General features: G+C 36.6%; 2 protein-coding genes across 12 annotated transcripts in view; one reads left to right on the forward strand and one right to left on the reverse strand.

Annotated features, from left to right (window-relative positions):
• The window catches only part of HYCC2 (hyccin PI4KA lipid kinase complex subunit 2), a 98274-nt gene that overhangs the window by 76777 nt on the left and 5688 nt on the right, over positions 1-15809 (reverse strand). For 5 of the 8 annotated variants that reach the window (XM_046658135.1, XM_046658136.1, XM_046658129.1 and 2 more), the window contains exons 1-2: positions 4161-4372; positions 3355-3388 (exon numbers count right to left, since the gene is read on the reverse strand). The exons of 1 other annotated variant lie outside the window; for it this stretch is intronic. The gene's annotated coding sequence lies outside the window, so the exon portion shown is untranslated. Of the gene's footprint in view, positions 1-3354; positions 3389-4004; positions 4129-4160; positions 4373-15809 lie in introns of those variants that run through there. 2 more of the 8 variants (XM_046658131.1, XM_046658133.1) reach the window with 1 other exon arrangement.
• NDUFB3 (NADH:ubiquinone oxidoreductase subunit B3) lies at positions 4519-14103 on the forward strand. 4 transcript variants are annotated; one of them, XM_046658140.1, is made up of 4 exons: positions 4550-4617; positions 7220-7294; positions 9676-9830; positions 13814-14103. In XM_046658140.1, the coding sequence occupies exons 3-4, from the start codon at positions 9691-9693 to the stop codon at positions 13968-13970; spliced, it is 297 nt and encodes a 98-aa protein (XP_046514096.1). In that variant the 5' UTR covers positions 4550-4617; positions 7220-7294; positions 9676-9690; the 3' UTR covers positions 13971-14103. The 4 variants fall into 4 exon arrangements, with proteins under 4 accessions (XP_046514095.1, XP_046514097.1, XP_046514096.1 ...); XM_046658142.1 differs by having other exon boundaries at positions 9689-9830; XM_046658139.1 differs by lacking the exon at positions 7220-7294 and having other exon boundaries at positions 4519-4617.

Below are 15809 nucleotides of genomic sequence, written 5' to 3' on the forward strand. Positions count from 1 at the left end.
GAAAGATCTAAAAAAGGAATATATGCTGATTAAAAAGCCTCAATACTACTCTGTATGTACTATACTGATAGATACATGTCATTATACGTTTATCCAAACCCATATGATATACAACACCAAGACTGAACCCTAATGTAAACTATAGAGTTTGGGTGATAAAGATGTGTCAACGTAAGTTCATCAAAAGTAACAAATACACGACTCTGCGGGAAATATTGATATGGGGGAGGCTATGCATGGGGGGGATAGATGATAAATCTCTGTATCTTCCACTCAATTTTGCTGTGAATCTAGAACTGCTCTAAAAAATAAAGTCTAGACAAAGAGAAAAAAATGTAAGCCTCAATACAAAAGCATATGTAAAAAGCATAAGTTTCACTTCTCATTCAGCACCCAACTCCCTCCAACCATTTTTCAAAAAATATACAGGAAAATGAATTCAAAGAGATAAACTGACAAATCTTAGTAGCTAACAGAAGTCTACATTAATTAAAAATCAAGCACTATCAAGAGTCAAGGATTATGTCAATTATACCTCAATTTAAAAAAAGTCAAGGATCCATAATGACAAAGGTGATAGATAAATTTGATTCTAACACTTTCTGGAGTTCAGTGTTTTACAATAAAACAAAATTAACTATTTTGTAACCCATGCTTTGCCACTCAACAAAGGTGCCACTTACCATATGACTACCTTTTAGCAGTTATATTTCAAACCTAGAAATAACTATACTTTTATAAATAATCAAAGTCACACCTCTTAATATATTACATAATTGAGATTTTACTCCTTTCTCCAAAATTAAAGTCTAGTCCTTTACTTTTTCTGGTACTTGTCTCCATAGCAGACAGATAACCAAACAGAAAGTTTACACTTCATAAAGATGAACCATGCATTTCTAAATAGGACCCATGTCAAAGTCAACACAATCACAATTCCAAGTTTTAATATGTATTACTGAGTGAATGTTTACACAGACAAATGTACATCTTCGTCGTATCATAGCAGTATCACAAAAAGACCTCTTATCAAGAAAACCTTCAATTCTTATTTTCCAATTCTAGAACTAGATAGCTTTCAGAGACATTAAGAGAACAAGATATGAGTAAATATGTGTGCAAAGCAGGTCTGAATCATGAAAGAAATTAGCCTGGTTTATGGAAAGCAGTTAAGTGCCAAGAAAAAAACTAATCCAAATCAAAACATTCAGCACAATTTTTATTTCTGGCAACTTCAGCTGCTGGCTAGAAAAATCTATCCCAGCTATGACATTAAATGATGAAAATTTATTGAGCTATAAAAATATTGGTGGAGTTGGCAGCCCCCTCCCTCAGGCTAAAACTACTGTTACTGGTTCATATCACAAATATGAGAGCCTTTCATTAGATCAATGATTCTAAGGTGGAAGCCAGTGGTGAACTATATCATCTAGGGGATTTTTTTTTCCTTCAAAATCTATCTACTTCCCTTCATATCCCCCTACTACAAAGATTCTGAAGGGAAGTGGAGATGATCTAATGGATATGTATGTGCCTCCGTTTTTAAAAAACTCCTAGATTATTCTGATATATACGTAACTCTCCACTTTCATGGAGAATTTCTGAATTAGGTCCAACTCTATTTTTTAACAGTGTATCAATAGCAGGCAAAAGGAACAGAGCGACAGAGTGACAAGAGCTCGGAGAAGGCTCTGCGGGTAAGTGGCTGTGAGCCACCTTCAGAGCTTTCTGTGCCAGCTCCCTCCAGAATCCATTAAAGTACATCTCAGACAATGACAAATGTTCAGTTCATCATCCTGAGAAAAGCACGTAGTCTCAGATAAAAATGTAAAAAGAAGCTATTTTGGACATGAAAAAAACTAAGAAGCCACAGAAAAAGAAAGACAAAAATTCCTCTGTTCTTGCAATAAAAGAACAATAACAAAGTATTATTTTGTGCACCTGATAACTTCTTTGGAGACCTTCTGCCCATATTTTATCATTTTAGTTTTTCATTATGTAGCATTGTTTTTTCTATTATAAAGCTCAGCCAAGCTGAAAACCTTAATGATTCTAGAACTTAATAAACTACTATAAGATGCCAAAACTGTGTATTAAAAATAATGAAACCAACCTAAACCCATATTGCATGTCAAGATAGCTTAAGAATCTTAAAAAACAAGCTTAAAAAGTCCATTTTAGAGCAAACAATTATACTTCTTTACAGTCATTGTTTCAAATTCCTTATAAATAGCTCCAATACCTAAACGTATCAGACAAGAGGGTTTCTAATGATGTATAAATAATCAGCCAATTACGACTATATTCTAATTTGAACTACTGTTTCTTAAATCACTCGGTAATTTCCTACTCAATGTTTGACTTCATTGCATTCTACAATGACATCTACTGGCCATTCAATATCAGCCATTAGTTCTCTAAGACAGCTCTGGCAGGCTGGTTACATAATAAGAAGAAACACATAAAGACACACATAGAAACAGGCAGACAGACAGAAAGACAGACATACACACACACCACCCTGCATAAAAGCAGAGATTTGTTCACAGGTACTCACACTATAGAACTGCACATAAAATAGAAGCAGAAGTATTCTTTGTGACTGAGATAGTATCATTCTTGCACAAAGATAGAAGGAAAACAACACCAAGTACCAAAATTTTTATCTGCAGCGTTACTGTCTCAGTACTCTAAACATTTCAGAACCAACAAACAGTAATGATCCACCTCTCTTTACCAAATAATATTTAGAGAAAAAAAAGAATTTGTGATTTAGGTTCTGGGATATACTAATATAAACGATCATTAATAGAAAAAAAAATCACATCTTAGAAAGTTTTTCTGACATGCAGTATTAAAATAAGCTCAGGAAAATCATACACTTGCTAATACTACATTAGTCCTTATCTTCTAAGCTAAAGACAACATTTCAATCAGCTTACGTTTCAGCAATTTATAACGCTTCTTTTAACTGTTTTCTAGTGAGCTATAACATCAAGTTTTTACTGTAGTTTGTCCTTCCATAACACATACTGAACAGAATTCCTATTTTAATTCTACATTTCACTGTGCAAACAATGAATTATAAAAATTCAGAAAAAAAATGTTGATTTACAATTAGTTATGTCTGTAAATACATTTTACCTCAGTCGGAGAGATTCAAAGAGCATACTTTTTAAACCTAAGAAATAACTCATAACTACTGTCTCAGACTTACAGAGCAAATTACTTAAAAGATTACTTTTTCCCCCCAATTCAGACCACCACGTTATTTCCACAGTTTCTAACATCCACAATAGCTGAGGGGAGGGGGGGATCAACTAATTTTCTAGTCATTTTCCAACTTGCACTTACCTCCTACTATACATTTCTGAGGCTCTCCATTTTCCTGAAGATCAAAAGAAAAAAAACGTATTTGTAATCAGCCTTGACCCTCAAAACAAATAAATTCATGAACTACAAACGTGAACCCGGCCACGCTCATCTCCAACGAACATCTCTCTCAACCCAAGTCCATATTTGGGATGAGCTCTTCGTGACTACTCTACCCTTCACGCTCCTTCGCCTACGGAGCCTGCCGGGCTGGAAACCACTCAAAACAACGAAGAAACTATTCTGACACATCCATTGGTTGCAAGACCTCCTCTTCCAGGGGGGACAACCCAGTTGTTTGGGTAAATAACAGCAGAGGATTACATAATGGCTAGCTATAGAGACTTTCAAGGATCCTACCGCCCGTAGATATCTTTCCTCTCCGCTGCCCCTTCTCGCCCCAAGAAAAGGCCCTAAGGAGCAAGCCCCAGCATTTCTCTCAGGTGCCTGCAATGCCGCGCGTCCTTTTCTCTCTCGGGGCTCCGTCCAAGGAATTCCTCCAGCCCTCACGGGGTCGTCTTGCTCGCCGGTCTCTCCTCTCTCCGCCGGCGCCACCGCAGCCCCCAGGCCCCCAGGGCTCAGCCTCCACCCGCCCCAGCTGCCTCCTCATCACGACCCTCGCAAGCTGCTACCTGATCGACGAGAGGTTCCGGAACCACAGACACCCCGGCTACCGCCTTCGCAGCCCACCCTCGTCAGAGCCCGTCTAGAGCTCCTGCAGCCGGGAAAGAAGACAGTCCCTCCTGACCTAGCACTCCGCGTCCCCCCAAGACAGCACCGCCGCCTACCTGTCACCCCGCTGCCTCCGGCTTCTTACCGCCACCACCTCCCGCAGCAGCCTGCCAACTGCAGCGCAACAACCCGCCCTTCCATTGGGTGAGTCCACGCTCCAACAACAGCCTCGCCTATTGGCTGCAGCCCGTCGGCGACCCGCCCCTCTGTGCAGGGCCTAAAGATTCCGGTGTCCGAGCAAGGATCACATCGCCGCTTCCCCGTCCTTCTGTCCGCCACAACTTCTCTTCCCTCAGTCAGACTACGGATGCACAAATGTGCGGAAAAAATGCCGACTTCCCGCCTCCTTCGTGTCATCTCCACGTGGTCCAGGAATCTGTGACCCAGTCCCGGAACGTTAAATGGCTTCTCTGCTTTCCTCCGTAAGGAACTCGAGATGACAGCTTCCGTTTCCGGTTGGCTCCGGCTGCGGGGTTGAATGTTGAGTGTCCTGAGAGGTCAGATTGCTGTCAGGTAAATCAGAAAACTGATGGGAGACCTTGGGGAATAAGAATTAGACTCTGTTCTGGGGGGTTGTAGAAAGGGAGAGACTAAATGGAGAAGGATGAAGGAAGGAGCTCGAAGAACTAGCGGGAGAGAACTCTGAAGTCCTGGGGCAGAGAGGGGTGGTTGTAGAAGGATGCAGTGAGAATCCCGGTGGCGGTGAAGGCCAGATGCTTTTTTCCTCCTCCGCCACCCGCAACACCCTCTGCCCCGTGTTTTGGTTTACCTTTGGAGCGAATGAAGGCAGAACAGCCCTCAAATCGGAAGTTGTAAAATAGGAACAATTGTAATGTCTGTCTCACAAGCATGTATAGTTTTAAGTAAGATTTTTCTGGTATGAATGTTAATGACAGTGTTAAAGTGAAAAAAGCAGGATGCAAAATCACATCCATTTTTAGAGCGGTTACTATTTTTAAATTGCATATACGTAGGTGCAGGGACTGGAAGAGACACTAAGTGATAACAGTTCATTTGTCTTTTAGTTTCTAATGTTCTTATTCACAATTGTAAAAATTAGAGGAGGTTGAGATATATACGTCAAAGTTTTCGGTAAACCGTAAAATTACATCTAGTGTAAGTGGCGGTACCCTTTTTATTTCCTTCTTAGAGAAAATATGCCAGCACTTCTGCACTAGAGCTAGCCCCCTTTAGTGAAACTTAGAGGTTCACTGTAACATGGGGAGGTAGCTTTTGAAATTTCGTGGTTACGTGTTCTTTCTTCGTTGAACTAATTTCCTTGCTGTTCTGTGAACAGCTCAGACACTGAAATAATCGCCCGTTGCTGAGTCCTTGGCACGATTTGTCATTTTATCTAATTTTAGTTTTTATCGTGAAGTATACATAACAGAAGGGTGTATAAAACGTAAGTACATTTTAAAGAATTATAATTAAGCAAACACTTGTGAAACCACCCCTCAGGTTAGGGAATAAAGCATTGTCAATAATAGAACGTGTATTCTCAACAGAGGTGATCACCTTTCAAGGCAGTGAAAATTGGTTCTTGGTGAGGGCGAAAAAACATCCTAGATAATGCAATGGTCTGTGCCCTACAAAGCTCTGTAGTACATAAACAGATACACCTATATCTGTGCTATTAAAATTTCATGGTGGGGGGTGAGGGTGAGAACAGGATGGGGGGGAAAAAAGGTCTAAAAAAGCTCCTTTGGGGTACAATAATTAAAAATAGATTGAAAAACACTGCCTTAGAGGCTTCCTGTGTGAGTTTCTGTGATTCCATCTCCTCCAAGAGGTAGCCACTATCATGACTTTTGATAAGCGTTCACTTGTTTCACATGAATTTTTCCTTCAGTGGTGCATTCCTAATAAATGACTTGTTAGTTTTTGGTTTTTGACTTTGTGGAAGAATGGCCCTGAGCTAACTGCTGCCAATCCTCCTCTTTTTGCTGAGGAAGACTGGCTCTGAACTAACATCTGTGCCCATCTTCCTCTACTTTATACGTGTGATGCCTACCACAACATGGCAAGCCAGGCCATGACCGCACCCGGATTCGAACCGTCGAACCCTGGGCCGCCGAAGTGGAACGTGCGAACTTAACCGGTGCATCTCCGAGCCGGCCCCAGACTTGTTAGGTTTTTCAATTTATGTAAATGGGATCAAAGTGTGTGTTTTTTTCTGACTCACCCCTTGCTCGTTATTTTATTTGTGAGGTTCATTCATACTTTTGCATGTAGTTTTTCATTGTGTGATATTCCGTAGTGTGACTCCCATGATTAATCGATTCTGTGTTGAACATTTGGATTGTTTACAGTTTGGGGCTGGCATAAACAATGTGGCTAAAAAGATTCTTGTGAAATATATCTGATTATACACATGCAAGAGTTTCTCTAGAGCAGTGCTGTCCAATGGAAGTATAATGCAAGCCCCATGTGTAATTTAAACTTCTCTAGTACCATATTAAAAAGGTTAAAAAGAAATATGAAATTAATAATATATTTCATCTAAGTTAGTGTACTCAAAATATCATTTCAAGATGTAATCAGTGTTAAAAGTTATTAATGAAATACTTTACATTTTCTTCATACTGTCTTCAAAATTGATGTATTTTACTTTTACAGAGTATGTTTGTATCTAAGTTTTCATAAATATAAACACTTGATCTGTGTTTATATTTCATAAAATTTGCAGTTGAAAAAGATTTATGTGCCCAAATTGTTTCAAAAACACTGTAAAATTTTCCAGTAACTCATTTGAGAATCTGCTTTGAAATTTAGATTAATTAAAATTAAATAAAAATCCTCAGTTCCTCAGTTGCATCAGCCACATTTCAGGTGCTGGTGGCTGTGTATCGGACAGTGCAGATGTAGAGTATATATACCCAGGTCTGGAATTGCTAGGCCCTAAGGTATTCCAGTGTTCAACTTTTCTAGGTCGTGTCAGTTTTTCAGAATGGTCGTGCCTAGTCACATTCGCACCACCTGGGTATAAAAGTGGAAGGTACATCACAATGTGTTTTCCCCAGTTCTCAAAATCTTGCAAGGTAGATTTTAACCTCGTATCATATGAAGAAGCGGAAGTTCACAGAGATTAAATGATTTGCCCCGGATTTTACAGCTGTGATGGTGCATTCGGGGTTTGATGCCAGATCCAAAGTCTGGACTTAAGTAGAGTTCCCAACTCTTCCTTCAGGTAATCGGGATATCATTGTTTGATTTATGCTTATTCTGCAGTAGGAATAATTTTTTTAAAAAAATGAAAGTTTCCCTAGAAGTAGTGTAGTTCAACTTTTTGTTCTTTTTTGGAAAGTCATTGGGATATTATATTTAGTAAATGCCTATAAAGTGACCCTTTGTGAAATATTTTAATTAAGTACAAGAGAAAACACATTGAATTTATTAAAGGAAATTTGTTTAAGAGAAATGAGTCTATACTTTGATGTTTTCTTTTAGAGATTTGTCTTCCAAATTACTTAATGTTTGGAGCATAGTAATATTGTAACTTTGAGATAGCCTTCATACCATGGTAGTACTTCAGTTTTTATTTTCCAAATCAAACTTGTATCAGAAAATGTTGACCTCTGTTTTGTATTCTCTTCCAAGTTTATTGATACTCAGGTTTAATATTCTGGAACTGACATTTGTCAAAACAAGAGTTTGTCGTACAGTCTTTAAACATTTTTGGAATGAAACATTTAAAAACTTTTTTGGAAAACATAGTTTGAAGAAAACAAGACATTATCATTCTAATTAAACATTCTAAAAGTCTGTTTTAATAATGTATTGTCTCAAAACTCAGACTGATATCTGGAGCCATAATTTATTTCCTTTATATTATTGAATCCACCAAATAATAATGAAATAATGGATTAAATGTTTCCTTCAAAGTTGTGAATGTTGTAGTTTTAACTTGCGTTTGGTGGGTATTGGTTTTCATTCTCTTTTAAATGTGAAAATCATCAACATAATGTTTTGTGATATCTTAACATGTCTATAAGTATAAATATTAAGTGTTGGTTAATTTATCAGAATTACTCTGTACAATTTTTCCCCCATATTTTGGGAACTATTGTTTAATGAAATGAACATTTCACACAATGTGTCTATACCAAAACAAAATTTTATACCAAAACAAAAATTTTTGTTTAAAAAAATTTTTAGACACTTTCTAAAAATTATCACTGTCTTCTAAAATGTAGTATAAAAATCCTATCTTATTATTGGATCTGTTCATATTTATAAATGCAGACATAATAATAATTATTTGGTATGGTTTTATTTCTGGAGAGCAGTGATTATAGAATTGCTACTGCTAACCTTATACAAATTACAGTATAGGATTGTTAATTGATACCCCCTTAATGCAAAATTCATAGCAATTTAACTGGGGACTGAGCTCAAGCTTATTTTACATTATCTATAAAAATAACACTAGTAAAACTGCTATCTTTATGTACCCATTGAGGGCATATTTTATTTAAGGAAGCAAACATCGATTAAAAAGGGTTCCTAAGGTCTCTGGTGAGCTAGTTCAGAAGTAAGCAAACTACAGCCTGCTAACCAAATCCAGCCCATTGCCAGTTTTTGTATGGCTCATGAGCTAAGAATGGTTTTTACAGGTGAATGTTTGCAATCAATTTGATATTAAGGAACACTAAACTTTGAGCCTCAGTTAAGCAAAATGTTATTCCCAAAAAAGGGACTTCCATTTTTTTTCAGCAGTAGACCTGTATTACAAAAAATTGTATTCGGTTATTATTATATTTTGGATTTTATCAAGAAAATATTTGTGGAAATTTGTTTTCTCTCTTGTTACATAAGTACCTACATAATATCCTTGATTTTACCTCTCGGCCCACAAAACCTAAAATGTTTACTATCTGGCTCTTTACCAAAAAAGTTCATGTGATCAGATGTGTTTAAACACAATAATACTGCATTTTAAAAGAATCATCTGGAAAAAGCAGGTAACAAAACAGTTCGTACAACATTTTTGTTATGCATATTTATGCCTTATGAGAGGACTAAAAAGAAGGAAACTATTGCTTAGAAGTTAGGAACGAGGGCTCTGCAACCATTCTGCAAGGTTCAAAACCAACTGTACCATTTATTATTTTTGTTACCTTCAGAAAGTTACCTACCTGCTTGGAGCCTCATTGTTTTCATCTGTAAAGTGGGGATAATAATTGTAATTTAAGTTCAAACAGTTGTTTGAGGAGTAATGGAGTTAATACACATAAAGTGCTTTATCATAGTGCGCCTGGCACATGGGGCACAATCAACGTTTGCTATTATGATAATGAAGAAAGGAATCAAGCAGTAAATGGCTGTCTCATAGTGGTAGGGTTACTGATTATTTTTCTTTTTATGTTTTGTAGATGTGTATTTCCTAACTGTGAACATATACTAGTTATGCAAGAAGACACTATTTTATTAAATCTCTTAACTCAGAATTTTCAAGTATTCATATTGGCTCTCTTTTTAAAACATGAACTTTAAATGTTGTGTCTTAAAACATAGATAGTAAACTTGGATTTTGATATCTACCATCTGCATATTTTTCCTTTATGTTAGTCTTTTCTTATAGACATGGCCCATGGACATGGACATGAACATGGTCATAGTAAAATGGAACTTCCAGATTATAAACAATGGAAGATAGAAGGGACGCCATTAGAAACTGTCCAGGAGAAGCTCGCTGCACGAGGGTTAAGGGATCCATGGGGCCGGTAAGAATAATTAAATAATTTAGATAGAATTTTTCCTAGAGCATAAGTATCTATGTTCCTTTTCAGTGTATCCTCTGTTAAAAAATTGAAAATGGCTTTTTACATTAAAGTTTTTAAATCATCTTTACTGAAGTATCATTTACATACAGTAAAATTCACCCATATTAAGTAGATAATTCCATGAGTTTTAACAAATGTATGCAATTATGGGACCACCATCAAAGTCATAATACAGAATATTTGTATCATCCTAAAAAGTTCCCTCACGCCCCTTTGCACTCAGTGTTATGCTACTCCCAGCTCCCATGGGTGTGCTTTCTGTCTCTATTTTTGCCTTTTCTCACATTTTATACAATTGGAATTAGTACAGTATGTAACCTTTTGTTCTGGCCATTTTCACTTAGCCTAAAGCTTTTGAAACTTATGCACATTGTTAACTTATTTCACAGTTTCTCCCTTTTTTGTTGCTGAGTAATACTCCATTATATGTATATATCTCATTTTGTTTACTGGTCACCAGTTGGTGGCCATTTGGGTTGTTTTTAGGTTTTGGCTATTATAAGTAACGTTGCTATAACCATTCAAGTACAAGTCTGTGTGAGCATATGTTTTCATTTTTCTTGGGTGAATACCGAAGAGTGGGATTTCTGGATTATATGATGTGTATGATTATTTTTACCAAAAACTGCCAAACTGTTTTCCAAAGTGGCTGTACCATTTTGCATTCCCACCAGCAATGTATGCAAATTTCAGTTGCTCGATTCCTTGTTAACACTTGGTATAATCAATCTTTTAATTTTAGCCATTCTAGCGAATCTGATAGTAATATGTCTTTGTGGTTTTAATTTCCATTTCCACGAGGACTGATGATCATTAGAATTTTTCTGTGTGCTTATTTGTCAGTTATAGATTTTCTTGAGTGCAGTGTCTATTCAGATCTTTTGCCTATTTTATTTATCAGGGTATTCGTCATCTTTTATTGAATTGTAAGTGTTGTCTATATATTTTTAATAGAAGTCCTTTATCATATATGAGTTCTGCAAATGTCTTTTCCCAAAGTGTGGCTTACCTTTTCATTTTCTTAATAATGTCTTTCAAAGAGTTTTAAAATTTGATTAAGTCCTAATTTAGCATTTTTTTTCTTTTGTGGTTTGTGCTTATCGTAGCCTAAGATTTTTACTTATGCTTTCTTCTAGAAGCTTTTTTTTTTTTTCCTGCTTTATCTCCCCAAATCCCCCTGGCACATAGTTGTATATCTTAGTTACAGATCCTTCTAGTTGTGGCATATGAGATGCCGCCTCAATGTGGCCTGACGAGCGGTGCCATGTCTGCTCCCAGGATCCGAACCCTGGGCTGCTGCAGCAGAGCGAGCGAACTTAACCACTCGGCCACGGGGCACTCGGCCACGGGGCCGGCCCCTCTAGAAGCTTTTATAGTGTTCTTTCTTACATTTAGGCATATGATCCATTCTGAGGTAATTTTTATGTCATGTGCAGTAAGGATAAAGGTTACTGTTTTTGCATAGGGACATCCAGTTGTTCCAGTACCATTTATTATATTAAGAGACTATCTGCCCTCCATTGATTTACCTTGATACCTTTGTCAAAAATCAATTGACGATATTTGTGTGGTCTGTTTCTGAATTCTATTCTGTTACCCTGATCAGTATGTCTATGCTTATGCCAATACTACATTGTCTTCAAATCAGGTAGTATAAGATATCCAACTTTTTTTTTTTTAAGATTTTATTTTTTCCTTTTTCTCCCCAAAGCCCCCCAGTACATAGTTGTGTAGTCTTCGTTGTGGGTCCTTCTAGTTGTGGCATGTGGGACGCTGCCTCAGCATGGTTTGATGAGCAGTGCCATGTCCGTGCCCAGGATTCGAACCAACGAAACACTGGGCCGCCTGCAGCGGAGCGTGTGAACTTAACCACTCGGCCACGGGGCCAGCCCCAAGATATCTAATTTTTTTTTAAACTGTTTTAGTTATTCTAGGTTATTTGCATTGACGTTTAAATTTTAGAATGAGCTTTTCAGTTTCTACAAGAAACCTGGTTGGATTTTAGTTGGGATTGCCTCAAATCTGTAGCTCAGTTGAGGATAATTGATGTTTTAACAGTGTTGAGTCTTCCGGTCGATGGGTAATTTAGATCCTCTTTAATTTTCTCAGCAGTGTTTCATTGCTTTACGTAGAGGTCTTGTACATACTTTGTTAAATTTATTCTGAATTACTCCATATTTTTTATGCTATTGTAAATAGTATTTTTAAAGTTTAATTTTCAGTTGTTTCTTACTAATATATAAAAATACAATTGATTTTTGTATATTGAATTTGTGTCCTGTTTTCTTGCTAAATTCACTTTTTAGTTCTAGCAGGTTTTTTTTTTAACAGATTTCTTAGAATTTACTTCATAGATGATCATTTTGTCTACAAAGACAGTTACTTCTTCCTTTTCAATCTATAAACTTTTTCTTTTTTTTTCTTGTATTATTTCACTGGCTAACACTGCTGGTATAATGTTGAATAAAAGTGGTGTAAGTGGATATTCTTGCTTTGTCCCTAATTGAGAGAAAGCATTCAGTCTTTTGCCACTAAGTATAATGTTAATTGTAGGGTGGTCATAGATGGCCCTTCGTCAAGTTGAGTTTCTCTTCTATTCCTAGGTTACTATGAGTTACTATTTTTGGTATTGTTATTAATGGATATTGAATTTTGTTAAATGCTGTTTCTGCATCTGAGATGTTCAGATAGTTTTTTTTTAATTGTGTTAATGTGGCAAATTACTTTTATTGATTTTCAAATGTTAAACTAATCTTACATTCCTGAGGTAAACCCTTTTTCATGATATATTATCCTTTTCATATATTGCTGGGTTCAATTTTCTAAAAATTTTGTTAAGAATATTTGCATCTAGGGGCTGGCCCCGTGGCCGAGTGGTTAAGTTCGTGCGCTCCACTGCAGGCAGCCCAGTGTTTCGTTGGTTCGAATCCTGGGCGCGGACATGGCACTGCTCATCAAACCACGCTGAGGCAGCGTCCCACGTGCCACAACTAGAAGGACCCACAACGAAGAATATACAACTATATACTGGGGGGCTTTGGGGAGAAAAAGGAAAAAAATAAAATCTTTAAAAAAAAAAAGAGTATTTGCATCTATGTTCATGAGGGCTATTACTCTAGTTTTCTTCTAAAGTCTTTGTCTGGTTTTGATTTCTAAATTAGATTTGATTAGCTCTCATATTTTCTAGTTAATTGGATTTTTAGAGTTAAGCGGTTTTTGTTTTGTAACGTGATTTTTTCCGCTCACTTATCCTTTCCTGTGAGAGAAGCCTTTCTTCACTAGAGTTCTCGGACTTCTGTTCAGGATGTTCAGAAGAAAGATTGCCAGAGCAGGAAATCAGTCTTCTAAAGTTTAGGCTGCTAGAACAGGGAAAAGCCATAAGCCTCTTGAATAGTAATAATAGTATCAAGTGTTACATACTCTCTGGGCCAAAGTGTATCATACATTACCCTGTTTAATCCTTGTAATAACTCTCTAACATAGATAGTAATCATCATTCAGTAGAAGAGGAAGCAGCCCTGACAGGTTAAGTAACCGGCCCAGCCTGAAAGGTTGTGAATCTAATATAAGTGGCAGAGCAAAGGTTAATACCCAAGTCTCTAACTTCCTCATTTCATGATGCTGTAATGATTAGTATGTGACAGATAGGCCAGAGTGAGTCTTGTATTTGAGATTTCTATAAAATCCTGAGTATTATGATTGAGATGTGAAATCATCAAGTATTTTTTCTTGTATTTTATATGTGAAATGTGGGCATATTGACCTAATTATCTTATGCCACAGAAAGATTTCCATTGTGGTCCACTTAGATTATCTTATATAAGGTTGCATCTAAGTCTATTAGAAAGATGAATATTAAATATATTTTACTCAATGAATGTATATAAGTCATGTGATCATAATTTTTCCCTTTTTTTCCTCAGCAATGAAGCTTGGAGATACATGGGTGGCTTTGCAAACAATGTTTCCTTTGTTGGTGCATTATTGAAAGGATTCAAATGGGGATTTGCTGCATTTGTGGTAGCTGTAGGAGCTGAATATTACCTGGACTCCCAGAATAAAGATAAGAAGCATCACTGAAGATAATACCTGGAAGTATATTAGTGGCTTCTTAACTCTCTTATAAAAATAAGATTTCTTCACTGTAGCCTACTTGTCTGTGTATTTGTCCCTTAAAGGACACTAGTAAGATTTATTAAAGTAAGAAAACATGTGCTAGTCTGTTTTTGTCATTCTTTAAAAAAAAACATGTCTCAAACCATATCAGAGTTGGTTTGGAATACATCTGGGGTTGAGCACCAGCAGCAGTGCATTCTGCATATAGCAGACAGCCAGCATATATTTAAACAAACGGATATGTTCTAATAGTGTGGTTTTTTTCCCCAAAATTGTGATAAAATTTGCCATCTTAACTGTTTTTAAGTATACAGTCAGTGGTATTAAATACATTCATAATGTTGTGCAACCATCACTACCATCCATCTCCATAAGTCTTCATTTTTTTAAATTGAAAGTCTGTGCCCCTTAAACAGTAACTCCCCTTGACCCCCTCCCCAGCCCCTGGCAACCACCATTCTACTTTCTGTCTCTGTGATTTTGACTGATATGAGTACCTCATGCAAGTGGAATCATACAGAATTTGCCTTTTATGACTGACTTATGTCACTTAGCATAATGCCCTCAAGGTTCATCCATATTGTGGCATGTGTCAGAATTTCCTTTCTTTTTAAGGCTGAACGATATTCCACTGTATGTGCATACCACATTTTGCTTATCCATTCATCCATCAGTGGACACTTAGGTAGCTTCCACATTTTAGCTATTATGACTAATGATACTGTGAACATGGGTATACTTTAACAGGTTTTTAAATGGGAGTTGGCCTTGCTGCTTTTACCATCCTCTCCAGGTGGCTTAGAGGGACCTGGGTTATACTGTAAAATACTTGCTGCCTAGTTCTGGATGACATGTCCACATATCAAGCTCATTTTTCTTAAGTGTGAGATTTTCTACTCTAGCCTTAGTCCTCATTGTTCCCATGTTGTGAAAAGTTTGACATTTTTTCCTCTGTTCTAACAAGAAACTAGACATTCTCCCTACATCATTGAATTTTTAAATTTTAATTAGTTAAATCTCTAAAGTTGAGAGTTAAAACTCAGCTTGTTGAAGAGGGTTAACATTTTTGCTTGAATACAAAGCTAATATAAAACTCGGGTGATTTTTTTGCTTTGTAAATTTCTTTGTAATATAAACTTGAGAAATGACTAAATAGATGAGACAGAGGAATTCCTACTAAGCTGATGGTAAGTGGCATGTGGTAGAACTGACGCATAAGAAGGGCTATATGGAAAAGAAGCTAAGAAAAGAGTTTAACGAGGAACAAAGCAATAGGATAAATAGCAAAATAGTAGATTGAAACTTAATCATATCAATAATTAAATGTAAATCGTCCCATATTTAAACTAAAACATCCCAATTAAAAGACAGGTTTTCAGCTTGGGCAAAAAAGCAAGACCAAACTATAAGCTGTTTACATGAAAACCCCTTTAAAGACGTAGGGTAAAAGTAAAAGAATGGAAAAAGATATACTGTGCAAACACTGATGAAAAGAATATTGAAGTGGCTATTTAATATCAGGCAAAATAAAATTTAGAATAAAAAATATCATAAAGAGACATTTCCTAGTAGAGGAGTTAGTTCATTAAGAAGACATAAAAATCTTAAATGTACATACACAGAGCTTCAAAATACATGAAGCAAAAGCAAATAGAACTTAAAGGAGAAATAGGTAAATCCACAATAACAGTTGGAGATTTCCACACTCCCCTCTCGGTAATTGACAGCAGATTAGTAATGCTGTAGAAGACTTCAGTGACACCCCACGAGCTTGATAAAATATTTGTAGACCACTCCACCCAA

This window comes from Equus quagga, chromosome 4 (genome assembly GCF_021613505.1).
Source record: "Equus quagga isolate Etosha38 chromosome 4, UCLA_HA_Equagga_1.0, whole genome shotgun sequence".
NCBI lineage: Eukaryota > Metazoa > Chordata > Mammalia > Perissodactyla > Equidae > Equus > Equus quagga.

What these genes read in the sequence shown, in the direction of transcription:
- NDUFB3 (XM_046658139.1), top strand. Translation starts at nt 9,691, where the DNA reads ATGGCCCATGGACATGGACATGAACATGGTCATAGTAAAATGGAACTT. An exon ending in TTAAGGGATCCATGGGGCCG is followed by an intron (nt 9,831 to 13,813) that starts GTAAGAATAATT and finishes TTTTTTCCTCAG; the next exon opens with CAATGAAGCTTGGAGATACA.